General features: G+C 41.4%; 1 protein-coding gene across 2 annotated transcripts in view; it reads left to right on the plus strand.

Annotated features, from left to right (window-relative positions):
• The window catches only part of LOC124612500 (E3 ubiquitin-protein ligase synoviolin-like), an 85,004-nt gene extending 75,016 nt beyond the window's left edge, over positions 1 to 9,988 (plus strand). For both annotated transcript variants that reach the window (XM_047140740.1, XM_047140741.1), the window contains one exon: positions 9,018 to 9,988. In XM_047140740.1, the coding sequence (XP_046996696.1) occupies positions 9,018 to 9,132 (115 nt within the window). In that variant the 3' untranslated portion in view covers positions 9,133 to 9,988. The remainder of the gene's footprint in view (positions 1 to 9,017) is intronic.
• The last annotated feature ends 11,150 nt before the right edge of the window (positions 9,989 to 21,138 follow it).

Here is a 21,138-nt window from a genome sequence, read left to right on the forward strand (position 1 = left end):
ACGAAAGGAACACCCTTAGGGCATAAGCGATGAAGCAGAGCTGAAATGGAAGAGGCGTGGCGCACATAGCGATGATAATAATTTATTTTTCCCAGCACACTCTGTAGCTGCTTCAAATTCTGCGGCGAAAGCAAGTCTTGTATGGCACGGAGGTGCTCTGGACTGGGATGTATGCCTTGGGCATTGATTACATGGCCCAGGTAGGGTAAGTCCTGAGCAAAAAACACATATTTGTCCTTCCGCAAGCGAAGACCATTTTGTCGCAAGACCTGAAATAATGTTCTGAGATTGGCTAAATGTTCTTCTTCCGTCTTTCCGGAGATCACAATATTGTCCAGATAGTTTGCTGTAGTAGGGACCGACGCACAAACAGTTTGTAGATATTGCTGAAACAATGCAGGGGCGGATGCACACCCGAATGGCAGTCGTTTGAATCGGTACAAACCAAGATGTGTGTTAACCACTAAAATGCGCTGGGATTCTTCGTCCACCGGTATTTGCAAGTACGCATCTGCTAGGTCCAACTTCGAAAAATATTTACCCGGGCACAGTTTGTCAAAAAGATCTTCTGGGCGGGGTAAAGGAAAAGTTGCAGTCACTAATTGTGGATTCACTGTTGCCTTGAAGTCCACGCAAAGTCTCGATTTTCCGGAAGGCTTTTGCAAAATTACAAAGGGTGATGCCCAGAGAGAAGCCGGCACACATTCAATTACACCTTGTGATTCCAAATTGTTTAATGTTCTTGGGACCTCATCACGCAATGCGTGGGGAACATTGCGCGCTCTGAAAAATTTCGGTTGTGCTTTTACTTTCAGTTCCAAATGTGCTTCATAGTTCTTAGCGCAACCAAGGCCCGGTGCAAAAATGTCTGCAAACTCTTCACATAGACGAGAAATACTGTCTGAAGGCACAGTCTGGTTCACTGATAGGACCAGATTGACTATAGACAAGTTAAACAATTGAAACAAATCGAAACCAAACAAGTTCACTGCAGAAGAAGAACGAAGGACGTACAATGACACAAGTTTTGTTTGTCCTTTGTATGTTGCAAGAAGGCTGCACTGTCCTAACACAGGGATTGCTTGTCCTGAATAACTACTTAACTTAACATTTGCGGCATGCAACGGAGGGGTGCCCAGCTATTTGTACGTGTCTTGATTGATCAAGGAAACTGCAGCTCCGGTATCGAGCTGGAATGGTATCCGTTGCCATTAATGTCCAAGTCTACAAAAAGTTTATTGTCCTGCTGACGACAAGAGCGACTGTCTCGTGCAACGTGAACTGACGCTGGTACAGAATCACTTGTGACGTGACGGGATTTCCGGCGGTGTCGGCACACACTATTTGTGGGACAAACACAATCACTGTTAGAGAGAGTGGCACTGGGCGGAGTGGAATGAAATACATGAATTTCCATGGGCGAAGGTTCACAAGCCTGAGTATTCTGGGTTCGATTCCGATTCCGGCACGAAGCAAAGGGCCTGGAATGGATGTGAGTGTCCGATCGGAGCTTTTTCTGGCAAACACTTTGAAAATGTCCTCGTTTATTACAGAAAAAGCAAATAGCTTGGCGTGACGGGCAATTCTCATGCGAATGTGTAGTAGCACAGCGCAAGCATGATTTCACTGCATTTGCTTGCTTGCGCGGCACACGTGGCTGAGAGCTTGGCGGCAGCTGCGCGGACGGGCGCGAGGGCTGTTTACTGTTCCGTGCAGCTCGCCTGGCGGGCCGGTTAACGTGACACACGGCTGGTGAAGTTTCAAATGATTCCTGAGCAAAGTCAAGTGTGTCCTGTCGATCCAATATGTCTATCACTTGTTGAAGGGAGGGATTGACTAGTTTCAAAATCTGTTCCCGTATACGAACATCAGAAACGTTCTGTGCAATTGCATCACGTACCATAGTATCTGAATAAGGGAGTCCACATTCACACTCAAAAGCACAATCCCTAGTAAGGCCTTGCAAAGTTGCAACCCACTCCCTATTAGTTTGACCAGCCGTACGTTTTGTACGAAAGAACGTATACCGTTTGGCAACTACATTGACTGATTCTTTGAAATATGCATCTAATGCAGACAAAATTTCGTCGTAGGACAGAGTTGCTACGTCGCGTCGGGGAAATAATTTCACTATCACACGGTACGTGGACATGCTGACGCACGATAATAAGAAAGGCTGCCACTCGTTACCTTGAATTCTGTAGGTGGCGAGATGGAAACCAAATTGGTGTGACCACTCCGTCCAGCTTTCCAGTGCCGCATCAAAAGGACGGAAAGGTGGTGCAACTGTGTGTTGTGGCTGCGGGAGCGGTGGAGCGGTGGCGGCCGCATCGTTTTGCATTGTACGTTGACCCTGGATGAGCTGTCCAAGGGCATCCAATAAGGCCTGCGTCTGCTGGTTCTGTAAGCGATAAAATTCGGACAGTACATCTGGAGGTGGTGGCGAAGCCATGACAAGTAAATCAGGGTATCAATACTAACGCAAAATCCTCGTCGTCAAACTGTTGTGACTTGGCAAGACAGCCAAGCCACTAGGAGGTAGCCGAAAGGCATGCGTTTAAGCTCACGCAGGCTGGCGTGAGGTCTGGAACAGGTAAAGTAATTATACTAGCAAAAAAGGTACGTAGCTTCTGGAATACTTAACTTTAATCCATAATTGGTGAACATCGGTCTGACGGTACATGCATCACAAGATAAATACCAAATGATAATGGCGCCTTGCTAGGTCGTAGCAAATGACGTAGCTGAAGGCTATGCTAACTATCGTCTTGGCAAATGAGAGCGTAATTTGTCAGTGAACCATCACTAGCAAAGTCGGCTGTACAACTGGGGCGAGTGCTAGGAAGTCTCTCTAGACCTGCCGTGTGGCGGCGCTCGGTCTGCAATCACTGATAGTGGCGACACGCGGGTCCAACGTATACTACCGGACCGCGGCCGATTTAAAGGCTACCACCTAGCAAGTGTGGTGTCTGGCGGTGACACCACACAACGAACTTTTTTTCTTGTGGTTCCTCATTTAGTTGGGCATTCCTGAATCGTGATCCCCTAGACCAAGACGTTGATCATTTTCCATTACTATCGTTGTGTGGTGTGTCAAAAGATGCTACACTATTCTAGCACCTTCCTTTAGGCCACTAGTTGTAAATGTTTGTGTATCAGTGCTTTGTACTCCACATCTTTGTTGTTTAGATTTACTATTCTGAATTTTATTTACCTGACAATAATTAACCTATCATTTTTTTCTGATATTTAGAGTTAAACTGATCTTCTTCCTGGCACATGTCCTCATGACTGGGATTATTGTGCTCATTATTAATCATATCTAGATTTTCAACTAATGACAGAAATTGATTTACGGTAGACCAAACTCTGTATAAAATTTCCTTTCTTACACAGTATGGTAAATGTCTTACCAATATCTTTGCTAGATGTACTTTGTCTATAGTATGTTGGATGTACTTCCCCATCTGGTTTAAACTTTGGAAAATGCTTATAAAAGTTCATTCTACTTCCCAACTGCAGTTCTGCAGTTCCTCTAACAGTATTGTTGCATTGAAAAATTTACCTTTAACTTGACTTACTGTTAATTACCTTCTAGTTTTTGCCAATTCATCCCATAGTCTTTTAAACCCGTTGGTGGTGTTAGTAACTTCCTCCCCAGAAAGCTGCCCATTTCCTAAAGTGTGTAAAGTCTCCTGAAATTTCTGATCCAAGAATGATTTTATTTTTTCCTCCGAAACTGATTGTATCTTGTGTGGATGTATGGAATCTTTGTCTCGTCGCTTCTTTGTTCTAAAATTTCTTTGTATATCTGATATCTGATCTTTTACCAACTTTCTTTCTGTTTCTGCAAAGTTACGTAAACTGTCTACATCCATGCGCAAATTTTTAATATGTTCATGTATCTCCTCCTGAACCAAGTCACATTGTACCAAGACTTTTGTGTGTATTCCTTCTCTTAACACACTGTGTCTTCGATCTAGCTTATGTCCTAAACGTGCCTGTAATGCTTCATGAGTGTCTTTAATCTGAGTTTCTAATTCTTGTCACAGTCTATCTTCATTTTCCATTTCTTGCTAATGAGTGTCTTTAATCTGATTTTCTGTCTTAACATAGTTGCACAAAGTAATCATTAATACTGTCTTGAAATTTACCGTGGCTGTACGAATCTCTTTTTGATCTTCGAAAATTTGTCATTTGATTGTTTTATTACTTTTGAAAACTTTTCATTTGACTGTCTCTGCATGTCTTCCAGTACTTGTAGAAACATTTCCATATTAACTTCTGTCAACATTTTCCTTGTTATCACCAACATAAACAAACTCACAAATATTACCGAATCACTGCGCTACACCCACAAAAACAATTTTGAAGTGAAATACTGACATAGGTCACCATAGTTGCACCGCATGCTGGCGATGGTCTGGTAGTCGACAATAGTGTGATGATGATGCAATGGTTTAGACTGTGTGCTGGCGTCGCGTTGGAGTAGACTATATGCTGGCATCGTGGTGGTGTAGTATGTGCACTGGTGATGTATTGAGGGCTGCATGCTGGCCAGACGTTGCTGGTTGTATGCTGGCTCTTGGAGGGTCACATACGGCTGCATGTTTTGTCGGTTTAGATGGATGTGTTTAGCCCTAGCCCATCAACATTGTTGTTTATGATCCATGGCAACACATCTCTTGCTGATCTATTGCGGAATTTCTTCCTTTCAGTCTGTTTTTTCTCTGCTTATAACCATACCATGCCACATGGAGTGTTTATTAATGGCTGATAACTGCTGTATTTAGCTTGTCTGGCGATGTTTTGAATGCTTGAACAACATCCGTTCTAGACCTATTAATCCATACAGCTACACCTAACACTTTCGCCTTAACACACACTTATTAGATTGGTGTAAAGGTTCAGCCTTGCAACTCCTGTGATTTAATCCAGAGTCCAGCTATGCTGTGCCCTGTTCTTCCTAGTCATCAAACTTTTTTCTTCCATATAGATTTCTAAAAGTGAAGTGGCTATAAAACAAAACACTGCTACTCTACTTAAATAATGTGTTGTACTTAAATAATGTGTTGAATAGTTCCAATTAACTCTGTATAATGTCACAAGCTTCCATAAACTGTTACACATTACATGGCAAGATACTGCTCCCAGAACTAACTAATATTACTGTCTCAAAGACTTCTCATTAACATGTCTTTGAACAGTACAAAACAGCACTCACTTATATACAGCATATTCGTCTTCCTTTGTGCCGGAGGTCTTCCATGGTACGAGAGCCCCTTCTTTCCTCCTTGCTCCATGGAGATTACAAATGCTCCCCAACCATATGTGGCCCAATGTTTGTAAACTAATTGCAGTCACGCACATCTTTACTGTGAGCTCTATATCTGAAGTGCGTGATACATGCCCTTCCACAACTGACATGGATCACTACATTAGGTGGAAAAGTAAATTGTGGGAGACGCGGTTCAATATTGGGTTTGGGTCAAGCTTGATTTGTAGAGTTGATAGTGAAAAATGGTTTCCACTGGAATTTTGGAGTGGGCCAAAAGGTGAGGCTTTTGGAAAGATAGGTTATTTACTTCTATATCTTCCAAGTTGGCCATTATTCTCAAGTGAGAAGTACCTGAAGCTATTACTGTTACAGTATAAATATTAATCAGTATACATGAACTTAGCACTTTCTATTCTGTTTGTCATTACTTGTCCATTATGCTAATGAATGTTGTGAATTTTTGACTATAGAGATGTATTTTTGAAAGTTTAAAGCTATCCCATTTGTGCACACCTAATTAATAAATTTCACAAAAAAATATCAGATACAGTGTTCTCCAGTGATAGTGCTTTGCTTGGCTTAATTAGAAAACTTGTAAATTTTTGCAAATAGGATTAATTCTGCCTCTAATTCAAATATGGAGATGAATATTCATCAGCATATACTAGTAATGGATAGGGACGGGAAAAAATTGTTTTGCATTATTGCTACATTCAGTGTTATTTTTGCCAAAACCAGTGTTATTTTCTGTGAGATTCATTGTTATTTTGCAACTTAATTAATACTTTTACCAAATTCATTATTATTAATTTACTATATTTGATGTACTTTTTTGCTAAATTTAGTGTTTTTGACCTATTTGGTGTTACCTTTTTGCCAAATTTGATGTTGGTTTATTTGCTTAAATTGGCTGTTTTTTGTGAAATGTACTGGTACTTTGTTATCAAATTTAGTGTTGTTTTTACCAAATGTGTTGTTTTTTTGCCATATTTTTTATCTTTTTTGCCATATTTTTTAACTTTTTTGCCACATTTGATATTATTTTCTGCCAAAGTTGGTGTTATTTTCTCCCAATGCAGCTACGTTTTTTGCCAAATTTGGTGTTGTATTCATTTTGATAATTTTTTGTTTTTTGTCAAATTTGACATTTTTTGTCAAATTCCATATTACTTTTGCTAAGTTCTGTGCTATTTTTATCATCACATCAAAGTTTGTTATACAGTAAATGAACTGCCAGTTTAAGATTATGCACGAACCTCAGCCTTGAGGCGATTAGAAGTTAAAGTGCAGTTTTAACATTCAATATGTATCAATTATGAATATTAGTAAACTGCCATCTTTTGATTTATAAAATTTTTAATTGGCAAAATTACAATATCACATAAAAATTACCTCTTTCACATTAGTTTGCAAAAATCCAATAATTTTGCATTATTTTTTGCATTATCATTTTCGCAAAATTTCATGCCCCTAGTAGCGGATATTTGATTGACCTTTTGAATGTGCACTGTAATTTCTATTTCCGGCTGATGTGGTATATGCTTGTAAATTAGTTAAACAGCCTTCTGTAACTTGCTAAATTGTGTTTCTTAAATAACTGCTAAACCAATTACACATTGCATGATATACTAATGAAAGAAGGCAGCTTTTATAGTAATAATTGACAGTGGAATTCCTTGAAAAATAGCAGTCCAAACTAGAGATAATTTTCTCCTTTAAAAGCTTTGTCATGTGCTTGGTAAACATATAAATAGCTGTCTTATTGGAAAGGCCATTTTAAAATCTGGCCTGTTATTGATTAAGTAGCACATAACTGCACAGGAAGGTGACAACTCTTGACTGCATTACCTTCTCAAAAATTTGGGGAAAATTGTGTAATTAGAGTGGCTAGTTGTTGTTGACATAAGGAATCACTGTTCCCACAAAAAGGCCTAATAATTGCATACTTTAATCTGGCCAGTAATTGTGGTCAATTACTGATGTTACATGTGCTAGTAAGAACATTACACACATATAAGCAAAAACATTATGATCACGGTCCCCCACAATGTTGGATGCCACCTGGTGGCATTGGGGGCACGTAAAGCCATAACAGAAGTATGTAATTGTAGCAGACATGGATGAGGGATCACCCTAGCAAAGATATGGGTTGTAAATGGGGAAATCCATTGAGATAAGTGACTTTGACGAAGGGCAGTTTATAATTATGCGGGAAATATTTCGAAAATAGCAAGGCTGGTCGAATATTTATGTACTACTGTTGTGAGCAATCTACAGAAAGAGGTTGGAGGACAGTGGAACAGTTGGACATCCACAGCTCTTCACAGAAAGTGGGGTTCAGAGGTTTTTCTGCTCTGTAAAGTAGAATAGACTGTGATCCGTGGCATCTCTGCCAAAAGAGCACAATGCTGGTGGATGTACAAGTGTTTCAGACCACACCTTTCATCATACATTGTTAAACATGGTGCTCCACAGCAGACCACCCATATGAGTTCACATGTTGACCCAATGACATCGTTAGTTATGATTGCATAGAGAATGGGACTGTCAGGATTCGACCATCTATCAGTGGAAATGTGCTGGCGCTTTGGGTGAATCACACTTTTGCTGCACTAGGTCAATGGTTGTCTCCACAAACGCCACCGTTGAGGTGAATGGCGGCTCAAAACATGAAGCGTGTCACAAATGGAGAATGGTGGGAGCAGTATTTTGCTATGGGATACACTGTCCTGCGTTGGATGGGACCTGTGATAGTAATCGAGGGCACACTGACAGCTGCAAACCACCTGCATTCCTTCATGCTTGATGACTTCACTGACGGCAATGTCATTTTCAGCAGTATAAGTGTCAGTGTCTTGGAGTCAGAACTGTGCTACAGTGGTTTGAGGAGCATTAAAGTGAACTCACATTGATGCCTGATGTAAATCCTACGGAACCCATTCAGTCGCTATTGGACGGCATCATGGCGTACGCAAATCAGTGGCCCATCATTTACACGAATTACATGTCCTGTGTGTAGACATCTAATGTCACATATTTCTACAAACCTACCAACAAGCTGTTGGATCCCTGGTATGCAGAATCAGTGATGTATTTCATTCCAAAGATGGACAAACAAGCTATTAAGCAGGTGGTCATAATGTTTTGGCTCGTAAGTGTATATTGCACGGTAGTAAATTTTTATTTTACAATTGGAATTATTATCAGCTTTTCCTTTTTTAATTTATTTATATATTTTTCTTTTTTGAGAATGTGGCATGGAGAATATTACTTTCACTAAATTTTTCTGTGTGTTGTGTATTCAGCTTACTGCTTTGCTTTCCTTCCTTAACTGTGTGTCTTTATTTTCTCATCTACTTTTAAAGAGTAATAATTAAAATGGCTGTCACATATTATTTGTTTGCTCACTTTCACAAACTCGGTGAAGTGTGTATTGTGACCTTCTCAGTTCTCTTGTGCTTCCTTGCTATGTAAGTTATTTGTATTTTAGTTTTCACATTGGTAATTCAATGATACGAGAAGGTAGGATCAAATCACATTTCTTTGTAAACTATATTTTTGTTATATCTCATTGGAACGTATAGAAGACTTGAAAATCTTCGTTGACTTTTGAGTACAAATGAGAGAGAACATTGATTCTTTAGATGCATGAGACAATATTTCAAAATATTTTACTTCATTTACACATTGTTTAGATTACTTTTGCAATTCATTTCATTTGATTTTTTTATGTTCACAGAGCAGAAACATATCCTGTTTCAAATTCATCCAGTGATGCTAATAACTCAAGTCCCACTGAACAAGAAGAGATCAGGCGAAGAAGATTACAGAGATTTGCACAAGCAACTGACTGAACTGTATAATATTTTCAAGTGTTATGTCTTGTCTGTTTTGTTTGTTTTCTGTTGTGAGTGATAAAGATCATTGCTTTTGCAGTGGAAGTTGTGTGACAAATCAAGACCCATGTATGCCATTTATTATTTAATAATTCAGTTTACAAAGACCACATGAAATCATGTCAATTAAATGGCACACATTTTGTAAAGGAAATATATATCCAAAATTAAATGCAGATCATTATTAACTGTACACAGATATGCTTACATTTCAGGAAGTGGATGTCTTTTGAATGTGGGGTAATCTATATATTATTTTATGGACTGTAATGTAATTGCGAAATTATCATTTCTTTATTTGTACAGTGTAAAATTTCTGTTGTGTGTGTGTGTGTGTGTGTGTGTGTGTGTGTGTGTGTGTGTGTGTGTGTGTGTGGGAGGGGAGGGAGAGAGAGAGAGAGGGAGGGTTGAATTTTGTATACAACTGGGTATTCATTCATTTGTTTATGCAGTTCCGGGAAATATGAACTTGTTCATCCATTTGTTTCTGTATAAACTGAATGTGGCTGTAGGTGTTCTACTGTTTGAAGACACTGTGAGATGCTTTTATGCAAGTTTTGTGTAAAGTATTTGGCTCATTTCAAATAAAGACAATATGTGAGTCCCAGGAAACAATAACAGTTTTAGGTGATTTCTCCAGAACCTGCAGTACTTCATCACCAACTCTACCAACTGCAAGACGTACAGAATTTGATAATTTGTGTTCATTGTTTCGTAGGGAGCAACAGGGTGGAAAGATATCAAAATGGTTTTGTTAATTTATTTTTGCTTGATTTTTATTTTCTGAAATATAGTACATCACGGATCTCGGATATACCTGTCTACTTGCTCTTTTTTTCTTTTCTTTTTTTTCTGGAAAGAATATATTTCTACTCATACATTTCTGCACTAAAGTCATAATGACATGAATTTATGGCACAAAATCTCTGTGATATTTCAGAGGAATGTTTTTTCCAAATTATGAGATAAATCAGAGAGCACGTTATTTTGACATTACAAATGAATGCCTACAGATCCTATTACGAGGGTTATTCAGTAATTACAGAGACAAATTGGTCTGGGTAAAAAACTGTTAGTATGGCAAGTTTGGTACTTTTATGGCTCATCGCTGAGATGAGCCCTGGTCTGTTGATGTATCAACATTGTTTTGTTTATAACCTCAAAAATACATTTCAAGATGGCGAGTCTGCTTGCGTCAACATTAGTTGAACAATGTTCTGTTATTCATTTCTTACTTGCTGAAGGTGAGGAACCAGTGAATATATACTGTAGAATGTCTAAAGTTTATGGTGAATGTTGTATGAATTATGCAAATTTTTACAAGTGCAGTTCAAAAATGGTCACGACTCAGTGACTGACGAACACCGTTCTGGCCAACCAGTTGCATTTTCAACTCCCTCACTTGAAAGTCAAATTGATGACATTATTCATACCAGCCCCCGTACAACTGTGGAAATGACAGTTGATAAGGTTCAAGTTACTACTGGTACAGTTCATAACATTATCTGTAACAAGCTGAAGTTCTGCAAAACATGTGCAAGATGGGTCCCAAAGGAGTCGACACTGCTGCACAAGGAAACAAGAATGAGAGTGTGCACAGAGCTAAAGGAATGTTATGAAAGAGAAAGTTAGCACTTCCTCAACAAAATTTTAACTTGTGATGAAGCTTGGGTTCACTGTTATGAGCCAGAATCAAAAAGACAAAGCCTGGAATCGAAGCACACCAATTCAGCTGTCAAGAAAAAAATTTGAAACACAAGCGTCAGCAGGAAAACTCATGTTGACGGTGTTTTGGGATGCTGAAGGTCCAGTTTTTTGTGATTCTCTCGAAGAGCATCATACAATGAGCAGCCAATACTACTCGGATTTACTTTTAAACAAGGTGAAACCAGCCATGAGAGAGAGATGTCGTGGATCTCAGAGGAGATGTGTGATTCTCCAGCAAGACAATGCACTTCCTCATATTGCTCAACTAACGTGTGAAACCATCGACAAAATGGGCTGGGAAGTTCTGCCTCATCCCCCCTTACGGTCCTGATTTAGCACCTAGTGATTTCCATTTGTTTGGTCCACTGAAGGAGGCATTACATGGGAAGAGGTTCCAGGACAACAAGGTCATGAAAAAGTTAGTGGGAAATTGGTTCAAACATCAAGATAAAGAGTTCTTTGCAGCTGGAATAAAAAAGCTTGTAGCCTGTTGGAACAAGTGCATAAATATTCTAGGGGATTGTGTTGAAAAGTAGAAAAAGTATTGTTTTGCAAAAATAAACGCTTTTTTCTCCAGAGCAATTTGTCTCTTTAATTACTGAATGACCCCCATACTTCCTAGTAATTTATGTTAGAACATGTATACCTTGACAGCAGAAATAAATCTGGTGGCATTAATTAATAACTGGTAAAGTCAGTGAACACAGACACAGGTTATGATAGTACTGTTTCCATTGTCTTCTAAATTCATCTAGATCATGTATAATAGTGACATACCCCTCAGGGATATCACCTGCAATAAGTGGATTCAGGTCAGTTACCACATACTCGAACAGTCCATGGGTGTACTGTCAGTCTATAGTGTCCAATGGGCACAATATTTCGGCGATCAGACATGTCACCATCATCAGGTGCGCTGACAGACTGAGCTCCTGAGGGCGGGTGTCCATCTTAAATCCCCTCCCCTCGCAAGGCGTTGTCTCCACGCCCGCACGTCGGTGGTTGCTGAGACGCTGGCATTGGCGTCTGTGGTAGCGTCGGTGTAATTGCCTCATCTGCCCTAGTCGCCCTTGAGATTGCGGGTACAACCTCAGCAGGGCATGTGAACCGGCACTGAGTGTAATTAAAAATATGCTCAGCAAAGGAAACAAACGAGCAACTAGGGCAGACGAGGCAATTACACTGACGCCACCACAGATGCCGATGCCAGCGTCTCAGCAACCACCGAGGCACAGGCGCAGACCACGGAGACAATGCCTTGCGAGGGGAGGGGATTTAAGACGGACGCCCGCCCTCGGGAGCTCAGTTTGTCAGTGCACCTGATGATGGTGACATGTCTGATCGCCGAAATATTGTGCCCATTGGACACTATAGACTGACAGTACACCCGTGGACTGTTCGAGCAAGAAATACGCAGGGAGAAACTGAAGAATCACAGTTACCATAAACTATGGGCATGCTTCAGCAATCACTATTAAGTGTTATATGGAAGGTTACAAATGGCTACATTAGAATAATAGAAACCTCCATGAAGGGAATCCCAGTGGCTACTATGTACCAAAGATGAGTGTGACATCAGGCACACACTGTAACATCTGCCATACTTCCGTCATAATAAGCATAGTCAGGCAAGCAGTACTCCATCTGGATGAGTTACATAATAATGTAGCTACATGTGGGATTGAAATATACCTCAAGCAGCGGAACTTGTGGCCTTTGTTTGAATGGGTCCTTGAGTTGCATATCGGCTGAACGTGGCAGCCACCTGTTGCAGTGATTGCAGCTGTATCTCGTGCATTTGGAACCATGTTGCAGCACATGGCTGCTGCAGTCAACTTTCCATGCAGCAACCCAAGGCAGACCAGTCTACCATCCTGCAGCTAAGCAATTTCAATGTACTCTGATCCAAAGAACAGAGACAAACACAACGAAAATACTTATGAGAATGCATGGGAGGACGTAGGTAGCAAAACGAAGTTGCCATTTCTGGAACTGGGAAAAAAGATCTAGTTACTGACTTCCTTGGTAAGAAAATTAGATTTATACTGTTCTGTGGTTACAGTGTTTTATTTCACTTACCTGCATATGCATTCGGGAGGACGACGGTTCAATCCCGCGTCCGGCCATCCTGATTTAGGTTTTCCGTGATTTCCCTAAATCGCTCCAGGCAAATGCCGGGATGGTTCCTCTGAAAGGGCACGGCCGACTTCCTTCCCCATCCCTAATCCGATGAGACCGATGACCACGCTGTCTGGTCTCCTTCCCCAAACCAACCAACCAACCTGCATATGTTCTTTCACGACCTCGATGTTGACATAACAGACCTCAGGCATTATTTGCAATATTTTGTTTGGAGGTGTCAAAAAGATATTTGAAGTTTGTAGAGGAGTTTTCTGAGGCTAAGAATCTCAAAGTAATTGTCAACCTCCCCCTAACAATAAGTGCTTCTAGAAACTGGATGTCCATTTTTTTCTTATTTATGGCTAGATCATCATTAATTATCCTAAATCCCCAAGACAATTGAGTAAAATTTTTAATTGTATATTCCACAACTTTAAAAGTCATACATTGCATAAGTTTACTTCCACACTGATTTCTTTTGCAATCCAATTCTCTCATTCACCAACTCACTTGGCATTTTGGTTTCCTATTGTTTTCAGTATTTTACATCAGTACGAAGGCAGCCTCTGGCCATATGTTTGATGTAACTGGTCTGACAGGCATCCTGTTGAGAACAAGAACAGATCTGTGTGAAGAAAAGAGAATAAATTACCCAACTGACTTGGGTGAAGCTTGGTATCATGTATTGAGGCAAAGGAAGCCTACGGGTCTAAAACAACCATGTTTTATCATGAAACTTCCTGGCAGATTAAAACTGTGTGCCGGACCGAGACTCGAACTCAGGACCTTTGCCTTTTGCAGGCAAGTGCTCTACCAACTGAGCTACCCAAGCACGACTCACGCCCCGTCCTCACAGCTTTAATTCCGCCAGTACCTCGTCTCCTACCTTCCAAACTTTACAGAAGCTCTCCTGCGAACCTTGCAGAACTAGCACTCCTGAAAGAAAGGATATTGTGGAGACATGGCTTAGCCACAGCCTAGGGGTTGTTTCTGAAATGAAATTTTTCACTCTACAGTGGAGTGTGCGCTGATATGAAACTTCCTGGCAGATTAAAACTGTGTGCCGGGCTGAGACTCGAACTCGGGACCTTTGCCTTTCACGGGCAAGTGCTCTACCGACTGAGTTACCCAAGCACGACTCACACCCCGTCCTCACAGCTTTAATTCCTCCAGTACCTCGTCTCCTACCTTCCAAACTTGCTAAGCCATGTCTCCGCAATATCCTTTCTTTCAGGAGTACTAGTTCTGCAAGGTTCGCAGGAGAGCTTCTGTAAAGTTTGGAAGGTAGGAGACGAGGTGCTGGCGGAATTAAAGCTGTGAGGACGGGGCGTGAGTCGTGCTTGGGTAGCTCAGTCGGTAGAGCACTTGCTCGTGAAAGGCAAAGGTCCCGAGTTCAAGTCGCGGTCCGGCACACAGTTTTAATCTGACAGGAAGTTTCATATCAGCGCACACTCCACTGTAGAGTGAAAAATTTCATTCTAGAAACAACCCCTAGGCTGTGGCTAAGCCACGTCTCCGCAATATCCTTTCTTTCAGGAGTGCTGGTTCTGCAAGGTTCGCAGGAGAGCTTCTGTAAAGTTTGGAAGGTAGGAGACAAGGTACTGGCAGAATTAAAGCTGTGAGGATGGGGCGTGAGTCGTGCTTGGGTAGCTCAGTCGGTAGAGCACTTGCCCGCGAAAGGCAAAGGTCCCGAGTTCGAGTCTCGGTCCGGCACACAGGTTTAATCTGCCAGGAAGTTTCATATCAGCCCACACTCCGTTGTAGAGTGAAAAATTTCATTCTATGTTTTATCATGTCATCCACTCTAGATTGGGGAAATCAAGCTCGTAAGCCTCTCCGTCGTTTCTAGATCCCCAGTTCAATACACAATACACACACCCACAAAGTGTGACACATCAACATGTCTACATCATATCAAGAGTCAGAACGCACTGCTGTGTTTGACCCATCCACAAATATTCCTCTGCTCTCCAGCCAGCAATGCGAGCCACTATTGACACCCACAAAAACTCTTCTCTAAAATCAAATTAGGGCACATTCAACAAAGAGTATGCATTAATATCCCAACGAATTAATATAGTTATCCTTCAGGTGGATCAACACTGCACACTGTTGAAGAAGTCGTTTAAGAAATAATGACCCTAGCACAACCCACTACCCACTGTACGCGTCTTTGTAGACTACTCTAAAGCATTCAACAGTATGAACAGGAAGGGCCTCGTACAGAAGCTAGAGAATATGCTAGATAAATCAAGCCATGAACTAGAAATAGGTAGTTGATTCCAGTTGCAAACCATGTATCAATATACGATGGCATATCAGTATGGAAGGACATCATCCAAACAAGAGCGTGCTACCCGGAAATCCAATGAGTCTGGTGAGTCCAGTAATCTTTAATGTAATGACAGCAGACATCATACAAACTATAGATGCAACAAACCTAAAACTGCTTGTGTTTGCAGATGACATGTTCATCCTCTCCAGGAGCCAGGAAGACCTACAAGCAGCCAAGGAAAACCTTCAGAAAGTGGGCACTAAGATACTCAGTGGAAATAAACAGCTCAAAGATGAAAGCAATGAAATTTAGTAGAGGAGGAAGAATATCAAAGAGAGTCTGACTCAAGTGTGGTGGATCAGCATTATAATTCATATCCAGCTTTAAATACTTGGGAGTAATGATACAAATGACTTGAACCACTTGCATATACAGGAGCAAGCAACACGCATAACAGAAGCCATTTACAACATCCCAAGCTACAAAATTTATCTCTGCAAACTGCAATAATGCTGTTCGAGCTCAAAGTTATGCCATCTGCTACATATAGAATTCCACTAATATGGACCGATTTGATGGTGAAAAACCTCAAAAAACTAGAGAACATTAAATCTAGGTTCCTAAAAAGAGCTCTGTCCAAATAAAAATTCACAGTTTGTAGCTACACTTACGTTATAGCACAAGGATGTTTCTTTGTAGAAGATATTTGACAATGTTTTGATTTTTGAGAGAGAAGCTTAAAAAAATCATCATTGATGAGAGAGAGAGAGAGAGAGAGAGAGAGAGAGAACAAAAGCAGGGAGCTACCAAAAGAAATCATGGAAAGGGAAGCAATGAGTTAGGATGTCTGGAAAGGACCAAAGTTACAAATCCAGCACCTGTGCACATGCTTTGGCGCACAGGCCCTCTGGGTTTCCATGGGAAGGTACACCAGAAGGAATCATATCACAATCCCAACATGGACTGTATCCGTAAATTATGCAACAAGCCATGCTGCAAATACCAAGACCCTCAGCACACTGAACAACTCAAATAAAACCCATTGCCAATGGGAGTTATTAAAGGGTCTATAGCATCCCTTGGTGTAGGGTGGGGCGGTTGTGGGCCAGGATGGTGGAGGCAAGGTGGGAGCCATGAAGGCTCCAGAGAAAGGAAGCTGCAAATGCAACAAATTCTTTTATTGGTGAATCTGTTCTTCATGACACACTAAGTGGTTGGCTGGCTGCTGAATTCTGCTGTGTGGTGGCCCGTATGCCCCAATGCTGACGCAGCTCCTGCACTGAGCCAGTGCCTGCATTACATAATCCACATACACTGTTTCTATGCCAGTGTCATGTTCTTAAATGATGGCATATGTGCTATGGCTCTTGGTGAAATATGGCTGTGTCACAGTGGGGGATACCTACCAGACAGAGGTGTCCATCTCGTGATGGCAGATTGATGGCTGATGTGCACAGGAAGTGACCCATTGTGCCCTGGACAGGAGTTGGCCATGCTGATAGAGATGACTTGGTGTGGCCAGCTGCACTGTAGCACTAAGTCCGGGAGGTGATGGGGGGTGGGGGAGGGTTGGAGGAGATAATATGTGTAGAGCTGTTGCCCTATCTTGGCCTTGAACTGGTTGCTTCTGCTGGCAGGTCCATATGGCATCCTCATCCAGATCCAGCAAAGCCCCATCATCCTGGCTGGGCTGCAAGACTCAGAATAAATATATTACAAAAATGACCAATACTCACAGTCAGCAGTAGCTCACTTCTTGCGGACATGTGCCACTATTAGCCATGTATATGAAGACAAAAGACAATACTCCCACTATCAGTGTGGAAATCTGTCTTGCCCTCAATGCATAAGTCTGTGGAGTACCACTGAGTTCGTCGTTTCAACAAGTTATCTGCCTTGCAACATTGCTCTGGCTTTGTTAAATTATTAGAGCGATAACATCCTGCTCTCACCCGCTGTCAGTGCTGCTGCAATATTGCCATACATGATTGTTATGCTACATTACTCCCTCTATGGACAAGATACGGTCCCCTGGGTCCATCTGAAGAGCAGTTTTGTATCACAATATGTGTTCCTATGAAATACGGTGAAACTGGCAGCTTGCCCACTTGGGTTAGATACTACATCCACTCTTACTATGCTGCTTATATTACTTGCTTACAAATCTACTTATCATTATTGTTTTCGCTTCTAGCAATTTAAACCATGATGCCTTGTTGCGTAGCTTCCTTTTCTGGTAACACTAAATTTACATCTATTTTGCATTCACACTACTATGTTACACCCTTACTTTCTCTTGGGCTGTATGGATCCAGTCTACTGGATCTGGATGATTGGCTTTCCACCTCAAAAGAATAAAAGCTATGCACAGCAGAGTTAAAGCCACTGTGGCACTTATTACTATGGCGCTCAAAATCACCATCACTCATCATTATCCTTCTCTAAAAATGCTCTAAATGTTGCATTAACTGCTTGGCTGAAATATGCTCTTACTGTGGGGCAATGAATTAATACAGGGAATGGATTATGCTAGATTCTAGAGTTTGATTCAGAAATGTTATTTTTGGTACTGGTAACAACCCCAAAGCTACATCTGGCCAATACAAATGTGGATGCAAGTCATCATAAATGGAGTAAATCCAATTAAGACCTGCTTGCTGGAAATGCACTCTGGGTTCTACAATATCTCTCAGACAATCTAGTCCCTTCTGTCTGGCTAAGAACAACTGGACTTCTCAAGTACTCTGGCTGGTTTGTGTTACTTGGGTTGGACAAACTGTGACCTTCCCCCTTCGACACTGTTGTAACTGCTCCTCTTTCATTTCTGTATGCACACTGCCTGTTGTGCATCCCATGTGCTATCCGCTAATGCCTGTAAAACGTTGTGACTATAATTCTCTCCTCCAACATTTCTACTCGTGCTTGCAGCACTCCTGGATTCTGATTCGTCACTTCCTATGATGCCCTAGTGTAATCCTTTTCTTGACTTGTTAATTTCCATAATAACTATGTGTTGTTAACGACTTCATTCTCCAAGTTCTCTGACTGTGTAGTGTGCCGTTCTTCTGCTAATTTATTTCCATCTGGCAAATTTTTTACTACTTCCTCAGTTTTGTTTAATTCTCTTAATATCACCCATACCTGCCATTCCAAACAGTTTTCAAAATTTCATCCCCAATATACATCCATTTTCTATTCCATTGTGTATGTGACATCACTTTCACCACTTATCATTTGTTCTCATAGTTGCTTGTAGGCACATGGTACCAAAACTGCTGTCTTTGGCCAGTCTTTAGGAACAACTGCCAATTGATGGTAATCACTCCTCAAATCCATGTTAAAAAAGTACTGACATTGTCCCAAGTTATCAATGGTCTCAGTGAGGTTGGGAATGAAGTATGCATACATTACAGTCTTGCTGTTCAGGTGACAGTAATTACAGCAGAACCTGTATTGTCTAGAAAGACCCGTAGACTTTTTTGGTACGACCATGATTCCTGCACTCCAGGGACGACTGCTCTCTTCTGTTGTCCTGTCAGCTAACTGTGGGATATTGAGATCTTCCATAATCAGCTGAAAATACCTAGGAATGCGACATCCTCCCCCCTCCCTGGGGGCTCACATCTCTTTTGTGAATATGTAGTTGGCCACCATGAGACACCAGCCCTCACATGCTACTTCACTTTCCACTTCTCTGTTCTCCTACAATTCTTTTTACCTCTGTGCCTTTCTATCTGATGTCCTTCTTGGTGCCAGTTGTGCTTGGATTTGGTTTGTGATCTTGGACACTCGTCTTCTCTGCTTCCGACATTCTACAAATTTTCATCCTTAGCTATATGATCCCCATTGTTGGGTCTGACCTGCTATCCCTTTTCCAAATTTTACAGATCTATGGATTGTGCAGGAGTGGTGTGCTGACCCCATGCCCCTCCTACTCGCATCCTCCACTGAGGATGACATGGCGGCCGGATGGTCCCGGTAGGCCCTCATGGCCTGAAGACGGAGTGCTATGGATTGTGCAGAGAAAGTCACTCAGTGTGGCTTATATTCCACATTTTATTCCTTTCTCTCTGTTTGCTTCCTTCCTCTCTTGCACGGGTACTATGCCCAAAAGCCACCATGTAGCCATTCTGCTGTGTGTGTGTGTGGGGGGGGGGGGGGGGGGGTGAGGGGGGGGCGGTGGCGGGGGGGGGGGGCGGGGGGGGGGCAGGAGGGCAGTCTTCAAGTACCTGCATGGTAGTAGATATCTGACCATACTGGGATCGCAATGTTGGTGCCTGCGCTAGAAACTATCGAAGCAAGACAGCAAGCCAAGGAGTATGTGCCCATCAAGGCTGGGGCACGGGGACTCTAGGCAATGATTTACTAGCCAGGTAACTGTTGCTGTGGTTGGGTAGCGCCCTTGGGGAATGCCCCCATTTAAAATGGGTGGTACCATGACAGATGATTCACACATGAAGTGAATTAAACTTTCTTCTGCTGGTGGCTGCAAGACCCCAGCAGTCTCTTCAGGGGGTAAAGGTTATTACAGTGTGGGGAGATTTCCTTCCCTGGCTATGACATGGAAAAATGGGACTAGCCAGATGACTGGGAGCTAAACACTTCACACAGTACTTGGTACGTTCTCAGACTGGTGTGGATACGTTACTGCAGCAAAACATTATTTTGTGTCAAAAACATTGAAGACAAATTTGGGGAAGTTGAGCCTCTGGGAAAAATGTGAAATGGTTCATTATTAATTTAAACTTCCTCTGCTACGCAGTTTACAGCTCCTCAGGCATGTGATATTACCGACTGAAATGGGGACTCATATGACCAGGTCAATGTTTTCTATCGTTTAGGGTACAGCCAAAATAGTCATGAACCCATGAGAGGCACTGCAGGCAGTGTTGTGCTGTAATCAAATGCATTTGCATCATTCGTCTGCTGCCAAAGCCCATTAAAGCCAAATTTTTTAAATCTAATTGAGGCTTAATGTCATTCATGTCACACAGTATTTTTCCATTCATGGATGATCGGGGATTTATAAATTTGTTTACTGGACTTGTTTGACTATTGTGTGTTTCACAAATTATTGTAGTTGCATTTTGTAATTCCTGAGGAGTTAATGAAGGATTTTAATGTTTTAAACTTAAGTTATTTCTAAACTGAATGAAGGTTTGAATATTATTTTCTTTTAATGGGAGTTTTGGAAATAAAAATGTAATGTCACCTCAGCCTAGCCCTTCCACTTAGTTATTTTGTAGCACTTTTGATGACATAAGGTAGGTATGCCAAGCAAGGACACAGTCCCTATTAAGGCCACTGCACTTTAATTTAGAAACTTCCAGTCAAATCTGCCAAATGGCAGTACCTATATGACCGGAAATAGCATCCTAGTGACAAAAGAGAAGAAGAGATGCCATGTTTTATGTTGTTCAGTTGCAGATGAGAATCTTTGGTTTTGGTGGGTTTTGCTAAGCTACTAAGATAAGCTTTTCCTAAGCTCTGGGGTAATTATTTTTTTTAGCTGCTTGTGAAGGAAACCTGTAGAGAATAGTAAAACCTCTGAGTTCTTTTTTAAAATGGGCTTTTTAGAAATGGAAAAAACATGTGCAGGAAGGATGAAAAGTTGTTTGTAGTCAAACAACCTTCACAGGAAAATAACAAAAGTATCACTCAGGAATCTTTTCTGAAAGGTGTGGCATATAGATCTGCCACCGAAAAATGTAACTGATGGGTTCCGGAGCACAAGACTTTACCACTTTCAGCCCGATGTCATTACTCCTGAATTTTGTTGCTCCCAGTGACACCACTGATGAAGAAAACCCTGCCCTACACAAACAGCAATCGGTGGCATGAAAGACTTCATGGTGTGGATA

The sequence above is a fragment of the Schistocerca americana genome, chromosome 4, assembly GCF_021461395.2.
Source record: "Schistocerca americana isolate TAMUIC-IGC-003095 chromosome 4, iqSchAmer2.1, whole genome shotgun sequence".
Classification (NCBI taxonomy): Eukaryota; Metazoa; Arthropoda; class Insecta; order Orthoptera; family Acrididae; genus Schistocerca; species Schistocerca americana.